The 8,017-nt window shown below is 32.3% G+C and overlaps 2 protein-coding genes across 5 annotated transcripts; both read right to left on the bottom strand.

The window, feature by feature from the left end:
- Positions 1 to 372: 372 nt before the first annotated feature.
- Positions 373 to 2,409, bottom strand: LOC111699654 (pancreatic lipase-related protein 2). Its single transcript, XM_023470380.1, has 4 exons — positions 2,299 to 2,409; positions 2,177 to 2,234; positions 1,140 to 2,043; positions 373 to 509 (listed from the first exon to the last, which is right to left on the bottom strand). The coding sequence occupies exons 1-4, from the start codon at positions 2,357 to 2,359 to the stop codon at positions 432 to 434; spliced, it is 1,101 nt and encodes a 366-aa protein (XP_023326148.1). The 5' UTR covers positions 2,360 to 2,409; the 3' UTR covers positions 373 to 431.
- Positions 2,410 to 3,208: 799 nt separating this feature from the next.
- LOC111699630 (phospholipase A1) lies at positions 3,209 to 7,825 on the bottom strand. 4 transcript variants are annotated; one of them, XR_002764792.1, is made up of 5 exons: positions 7,745 to 7,824; positions 6,998 to 7,067; positions 5,272 to 6,166; positions 4,359 to 4,416; positions 4,255 to 4,296 (listed from the first exon to the last, which is right to left on the bottom strand). XR_002764792.1 is itself a non-coding variant. In XM_023470355.1 (4 exons), exons 1-4 carry the CDS (start codon positions 4,823 to 4,825, stop codon positions 3,255 to 3,257), a joined length of 1,116 nt encoding a protein of 371 aa, XP_023326123.1. In that variant the 5' UTR covers positions 4,826 to 5,103; the 3' UTR covers positions 3,209 to 3,254. The 4 variants fall into 4 exon arrangements, 3 of the variants coding, with proteins under 3 accessions (XP_023326123.1, XP_023326135.1, XP_023326128.1); XM_023470355.1 differs by lacking the exons at positions 5,272 to 6,166; positions 6,998 to 7,067; positions 7,745 to 7,824 and adding exons at positions 3,209 to 3,332; positions 4,756 to 5,103 and having other exon boundaries at positions 3,387 to 4,296; XM_023470367.1 differs by lacking the exons at positions 4,255 to 4,296; positions 4,359 to 4,416 and adding an exon at positions 5,075 to 5,187 and having other exon boundaries at positions 7,745 to 7,825.
- Positions 7,826 to 8,017: the final 192 nt, after the last annotated feature.

Here is an 8,017-nt window from a genome sequence, read left to right as displayed (position 1 = left end):
TATGGATGGACTATCATGCTTTAATAACCAAATTAGTCTTTTTTTTTAAAGTAGAAATTGAGGATTATAAACAGAATATCATTCCCAGAAGACTGTTTAGGGTAGGTTCGGAAGCCCTGCCGCAAATAGGTAAAATGAGGTTCGGCAGCTGTGCCTTCCATCCCTCCCCCACCCCTGGGCCCCGGCTATACATAGGTTCAGACCCGTACAGTGGTGGTAATATTGGTTTGAATTGTCTCCTTTTTTTTATATAGTTAACAAATGTTGGTAATAATGTTTTACTTTTAAACTGATATATTTCTTAAATGGGTCCAAAACATTTTCAGTTCTATCAGATATTTCAGAATCTTCAGCAAAATTTTAAGTACCAAATGATATCTTTGATTTTTTATTTCTTATAACTATCAAAATCTTGTAAGTTTCTTTATATATTAGTTGTGCTCATCAAAATCCCAATGATCATCTTCAATGCTTAGAAAGAAGAGCTTTCTTTCCCCAGTGAAGTATTCCTAGAAAAAAAACTTTAAAAGCATGAATATGTATATAAACAAAATAAACTTTTATTTTGGTTTTTAAAAAAAGAGTTATTAAGAAACATAAAAAAAATCTGTGAATCAATTAGCACCTGGTTATAATTAGTTTGTTGGGCATTTGCTTTAGTTAATTTTTTAACACTTTTGAGGTTTTTGGTTCCACAAAATTTAGAAAAGTTTTTCAAGTTTAAAACTGTTTATTTAGTTTACTCTAAACCTTTGCTTTTCTTACACTATGTAACATTATTTGGTCGAACCAACTAAAAAAACTAACCAAATAAACAATCATTTATTTGGTTTTTTCAAGGTAAATATTTTCTCCTATGGTTGAAATTTTTAAAGTGTAAGAAAGGCAAATAATCAGGAAAAAACGTTTTAAAGTTTGTAAAACTGTTCAAAATTTTGTTGAATCTTTTAAAAGTCCAAAAACCTAGGAAGTCTTAAAAGTGAAAGAAATTGAACGCCCAACAAAAGCTATAATTTAAACTATCTTAACAACAACAATAAATAAGTTTATGCACTGTTCTATGGAAATTGAACATAAACTTTTAAATTCCGAAATTACAGGAGAAAATACAAGGCTAAAATACAGAAACGATTAAATACCTGAGCTTTCTCTCCCATGAAAGCGACAACATCTTCAGATATAACTTGTCCTTCACTGCATGCCTCAACATCTGCACACTCTTTACTGGGAAAAAGATCTGGTTCCAGAAAGGAATGAAGTAGGTACAAATAGGATCGTCTATGACTGCAAACACCCCCTGGTATACCATCAGGACCTAAAAACCCACATCCGTTTTGTGCAGACCCTCCATCTGGGTAGAAATCCATATGACCAAGAGGGTGAAGATCTCCCAGTCTTGGTATTATCCAAACTGCAGCGGGCTCCAAGGAAGCATCTGTATGGATAATATCTACAAATGCAGCAGATTCCGGATTTATTCTGTTATTGTGTAATTCTGGTATTGCTGGTAGTAATGGACCATCAACAAATCTTGGACCAGCTGGATCACAACCAGTTATGCGATCAATGAATTGGCCTGTAACTTCTCTAAAGGTTCTTCCAGCTTTCCCCATAAGATGTGCTCCTAGACTGTGCCCAGCAAGATGGAAATTGCCTCCTTGAATACCTGCTTGGGATGACAAAGCTCCTAAACAATGACCGAGGTACTCACCAACATCAATAGCATTACGGGCAGCAGCATCATAGATAATACTGTCCCAATCCACAATTGCAACAAAAGCTAATTCAGACCAATCTACTAGAATTCCATTTACATTAAAATTATTACTCTCCATCCAAGCATCTACAAAAGCTATTTTGCCATCATTTACTGTGTCCATGAAGCCATGGGTCATAGCTTTGAATGTTTTGGTAGAATCAAATCCATCAGGAAGTATAAGATCAACATGAAGGTCATCATAAACAGTGCATTTGATTTCTCCTTCAATATCCCACTTAGCTTGAATGGACCCACCAGTATTGTGATTTGAAGAACTGAAGTACCTCGAAAAAAAAGAAAAGTTATTTTAGTATTTTGCATTGGAATAAGACTTTTTTACACATATGTTGATTACAAAACGAAATACTTCATTAAATAGCTGCCAAACACAGGAAAGCAAATGCAGAATAGGCTTACTTTATAGTTGTATATCTTGCAAGAGTTTCCCAGTCATTTTGAATCAGACGTTCACCATCTAGTAAAAACTATTTAAAAAATTTGTTATATTATATTTTTAAGTCTTTGATTTTTAATCATACTTTTGTTTGAAAAAGCCGTAGTGGATAAAATCAGCAACAGTAAAAGTACAATAATGTTCATTCTTGTGATTGAAGTTCAACTGAGCTTTCTTATATTTGTATTGTAAGAATTTTAAGCTTGCTGAGAATAAAGATAAGAATATCTAAGTTTCAACTAATTTTTTTTATGATTTATACAGAGTGTATAAGATGGTGAATTTTTATTTATAAGTTATCACTAAATACTTAAATAAATATTGTAAATCTTAATACCAAACAAAAGGCATACATAATATATGGCTTGCAACTCAAGTGGTTTTCACTTGCATGCAATTTTTAGCACCTGTGCAAAATTAAGTTTAACATTGTGCAATTCTATGATTATTGTGTGTAATATGTTACTTCTTTTATATAGTTTGTTGTTTAAATGTTAGTTATAATTTTTATTTACTTTTCAAAACAAAAAGTTGAAGGATTTAGAAATAAATTTTTTTAACAAATTTTTTCTAACCCCTAGCTCCAACCCCAGAGGTCCAAAACAAAAAATGTTTTTTTTTCTAAACATTAGGCTATGTGGAATATTTCAGCCAAATTGGAGATGGTCATTTCTGGATGCAGTCCCCCATCCAAATATAAAATTGTAATCTCTATTTTATCTGTTATTTGTATGTCCCATCATAACTCATGAAGCCCTTGGCCATTTTGAGTAAAATTTGATTAGGAACCATTTTTAAGATTTTAAGTTAAGTAGTTTAATTTTTAGAGGGAAAACTCAGTATCTGGACAGAGCTATGTTTCTAAACTAGTTTTGAATAAATCCAATTAAAACACAAATTGATCATTGTAAACTATTAACAAGAAACCTCATCCATTTCTAAATAATCATCATTTTGCATGTTATAAGTTATTCTAAAATTCACAAACACTTAAGTGAATAACAAGATTACATTTATTTTTACTATTGAATAATTTCAAAATCAATTGTGTTCATTGTAATCCCAGTGATCATCATCAATTGTGAGAAAATATAGCTTCCTTTCTCCAGTGTAATAATCCTTAAATTAAAATTATTAAATTCATATAACAATTTAAATAAAAAATGTATGAACCTGTGCTTTTTCTCCCATGAATGCAACAATATCATTAGATATCACTTCTTCATCATGGCAAACTTCTACATCTTTGCACTCTTTGCTTGGAAACAGCATTGGTTCCAAGATGGAATGAAGCAAGTAATAATAGGATCTCTTATGACTGCAGATGTCTGCTGGTAGATAATCTGGTCCGAAAATTCCACATCCTGGTTGAGATGAACCTCCATCTGGGTAGAAATCCATATGACCAAGAGGGTTAAGATCACCAAGTCTTGGTATTATCCAAACTCCAGCTGGTTCTAAGGAAGCATCAGTATGGATAATATCAACAAATGCAGCAGATTCAGGACTGATTCTATTTTTGTGTAATTCTGGAATTGCATCAAGCAATGGACCATCTATAAATCTTGGTCCTGCCGGATCACAACCTGTCAAGCGAGCTAAAGGTTGACCTGTTACTTCTTTAAAGGTTCTCCCAGCTTTCCCAATTAGATGTGCTCCCAAACTATGACCAGCAAGATGAAAACTGCTTCCTGGTATACCTCCTTGGGAGGACAAAGCTCCCAAGCATTGACCTAGGTACTCACCAACATCAATAGAATTACGAGCTGCAGAATCATATGCTAAATTGTCCCAATCCTCTACCTGACCAATAAAAGCAAGGTCAGGCCAATTGACAAGAATTACATTAACTTCTTGTGCATATGCCTGCATCCAAGCATTTACAAATGCAGTTTTGCCTCCTGTAACCTTGGATGAAAATCCATGAGTCATAAGTTTAAAGGGTTTATTTGAATTAAAGCCTCCTGGAACCAATAGATTTACATTTAGATTGTCATCCACTTTACAAATAATGTCCTCTCCCATTTTTTCCCAGATATCATCTTCTGATGCTCCAGTATAATATTTGTCTGGATTAAAGTACCTGTAAAAAGAATATGCAGTAACAGTGTCATTAAAATATAGCTTCAGGATTTTTTTATTAACCTTAAAGTTGTCCCTTCAGCTAGAGTTTCCCAGTCATTTTGAATCAACCTACTTACACCTAGTATTACCATAATATGGATTTTTAAGTTTTGCATTTAAGTTCTTAAAATGTTTTGTTCAAAATTATACACTTTTTTAACACAATTATTCCAGGGTTAAAGATTCTTTGGTAAACTCTATAGATCAAGACAAGATTTTTCAATGAACATAATTTGCCTCGTCAAATGTTACAAAGGAAGATGTAATATTTATAATCATATTCAAACAATGAGTTACATTTTTTTTTTCAAAAAGTAATACAATCTCAAAAGATAAAAATCAATACAATCATAATAGTTAAAAAAGCATAGCCAGGATAGACAGAAAGTTCTGTAAACTATTATTGATGGACAATTACCTCTATCTTTAACTTGTGGTATGGCAAAACTTACAATAAAGTTACAGATTAGAAAAATTAGTGTCCTCATTCTCTAACTCCCAGATAAAACTAATCTTACTGAGTGCTTCTTTGCTGACGTAAATTTAGTTCTGCTTGACAAGATAAAGACAAGATGAAACTTTTTTTAATTGTAATCTTGAGCACAATATTTTTTGCTGCATTACAAATTAGTTCTAAAATTTTTCTAGACCTTAAGATAACAGTTGTACATTTGTAATGTTCTTGTAGAAATATATGGACTGGTATTTGTTCAATTCTAGTTGCAAAAAAATAAATATTTATGTTTAACATGTTATTAATATAAAAATACATGGATTAATAATGAGTTTGGAAATCCCAGTGTTCATCCTTAACATTCACAAAGAAGAGCTGGCGTTCATTTGAGTAATACTGCTAAAAATAAATATAAATATTTTAAACGTCATCACCAAGCGTCAAGACATTTTTTAATGATTAAAGTAAAACACTTGTTACCTGACTTAAGTCTCCCATGTAAGCAATTATATCATCAGAAACAATCTCACCCTGATTACAACTTGTTACATTGATGCAAACTTGGCTTGGAAACAAATTTTTCTCCAGAATAGAATGAAAGAAGTAGTACATGGCCCTATTATGACTGCAGACACTAAATGGCAAAGCATCAGAGCCTCCAAGTGTACATCCAGGCTGTTCTTCTCCTCCCACTGGATAGAAATCCATATGACCTAGCTGATTAAGATCTCCTAGCCTAGGTTCTACCCATACAGCTGCTGGGGTAAAGGAACCATCAGTATGAATGATGTCTACAAAACTTGCTGATTCATGGTTAAGTCGGTTATCATGAAGCTCTGGAATTGCAGACATGATAGGTCCATCTATAAACCTTGGACCAGCAGGATCTAATCCTGATACTCTTCCTAGTCTTTCACCCTGTAAATCTCTATACTGTCTAGCTGCTTTACCCATTAAGTGGGCACCTAAACTATGGCCAGTGAGATGAACTGTAGAAGGATCTATTCCTTTGGTCTTTGTCAAAGAATGAATACAGTGTCCTAGATATTCTCCTATGTCAATGCTGTTGCGTGCTGCTGAATCATAGGAATAGCTATCCCAGTCAGTTATCTGACCAGCAAAGGCCAAATTTTTCCATTCCACAAGAATAACATTGACATCATGTGCTTCCATCCATGCTTTAACATAAACAACAGCTCTTGAAACATCAGCACTGAAACCATGGGTATAGACTTTGATTCCCTTGTCTGAACTAAAGTCCTCTGGAAGAGTTATGTCAACACTGAGATCTTCATGGACATAGCACGAAATATCTTCTCCCAGTTCAGTCCAAATATCCTCTTCACCTCCAGTAAACTTAGATGGATTGAAATACCTAATAAAAGGAAATTATTTACATCTTGGTGCAGTTTAACCCAAAATCTGGGTTAAACTTGGGTTTCCAGCGAACAAAACATTTTGTGAAAAATATGCGAAAATTTTCCATCGCATTTGCAAAATGCGAAAATTTTGCGAAAATATTTTCGTGTCATGCAAAACTTTTGAGAAAATTAGAAAATTTTGTGTAAACCATGAGTTTTATTGCTGCAACAATTATTGGCTCAAAAGAACTGTGGAATTCTCTAGTCTGATAGCTCAATATTTGAAGTTTTCTTATGTCATAAAAATAATTTCTCTTCCTTTACTGTAATAATGTTTGATTGTGATTCATCACAAGAAAGAATGGTTTTAAATCTTATGATCTTAGGAATTTTTTCACATTATTTTTTTGCAAAATTTTAGCGAAGATTTTCACATTAATTGCTAGCAAACCAATGCTAAAATAAAAAGAAACGGTCGTTAAAAATGCAAATTTATCACGAAACAATTTTTCCTCTTTGCTGGAAACCCTAACCCAGAAGTTTGGAAACATTGAAAGAATAATTAGAATGTTGACTTGACAATTTTTCAATGTGTTTCAAACTAATTTACCTAAATCTAAGAAATTGTAAAAATATATGAATAATATATCAAGCTTGCAGGAACAGGTTTAAAGAGCTCCATATAATTATTTGATTAATAATTTAAACATCTTTGGCATTTCATTATCTATAGGTTAAGTAAACAACATTTTATAAATACTTTTGATGTCTTCAAAGTTTCATGAGTTTAACTGTATTAATGATTCTAAAATACTGGAAAAGATTCTTGTTTTTACAAAAAATACCTGATAGTGGTTTCATAAGCTAGTGTGTCCCAGTCATTTTGAATTAGACCTTCACTAATGCTGCAGAGTACTGAAATATGCGATTTTCTTAAGATACAACATTTTCGGATATTTCTTCAGTGTATGTGGGGTGGGGTGTCTTGTTTTCTATTTGAGTGCTTAGGCAGGCAGCCTAATTCTTATCATAGGCCATTTTTTTTCCAATTTTATTTCTCTAGATTTCAAATAATCAAAACTCCTTGCGGATATTGGAAAAATAAGAGCTAGCCAGATCATGTTCTAAACACATTTTTAAGTGAGGAAATCAATATAATATTTTCTGTCTTCCAGAATTTAAAATTTTAAAAAATTATTTCAGGTTTTTAAGAGTTTAAAGAGATGAATTTGCAAGTGCAAGAACTGTGATGAAATATACTAGCTTAAAACTGTTTCAGGAAAATTTGACTTTAAAGTTGATTTTAAGTCGGATAAAAGTCTACTTTTGATAACTAGTCCACAAACTGGGAACAAAAAGTCTTAATAAAGTTTTGAACTAGACAAATTTTTCTGGAAAATAAAATCTATACTTTATCACAAGTTCCCGCTGCCAATTTTCTCTACAAGACATACATGGCTACTCTGAATTTCCTTAACTTCCCTATACAGTACTTGTAAAAAAAACAACCCTTTTCAAGTTCTCAAAAAAACCTAATTTTAAGATATAAAAACATGTACCAGCTTTGACAAAATTAAGTTTATTGGACTAACCTAAAATTTGAAATGTAACTCTCCAAGATAAAAACATTTTCATCACTGCTTAGCTGATCAGCTAGATCAATATAGAATGTAAATGTTATCATCTGGAGATAACACTTTTGCTTCTTTACATTTGCATGCAGGAGTTTAGATCTGACCAAACAGAATTTAATTCTTTAATTGTTTTCTAATGAAAATGTTTTTCCAAATTTGCTTTGATAAATATGTTTTAGGGCAAAAATGTTGATACTCTCAGTCGAAAAATAATTCTGATTTTCTGTCTCT

This window comes from Eurytemora carolleeae, unplaced genomic scaffold (assembly GCF_000591075.1).
Source record: "Eurytemora carolleeae unplaced genomic scaffold, Eaff_2.0 scaffold123, whole genome shotgun sequence".
Classification (NCBI taxonomy): domain Eukaryota; kingdom Metazoa; phylum Arthropoda; class Copepoda; order Calanoida; family Temoridae; genus Eurytemora; species Eurytemora carolleeae.
Note: the sequence above shows the minus strand (reverse complement) of the source record. Positions and strands in the feature narration are given on the sequence as shown.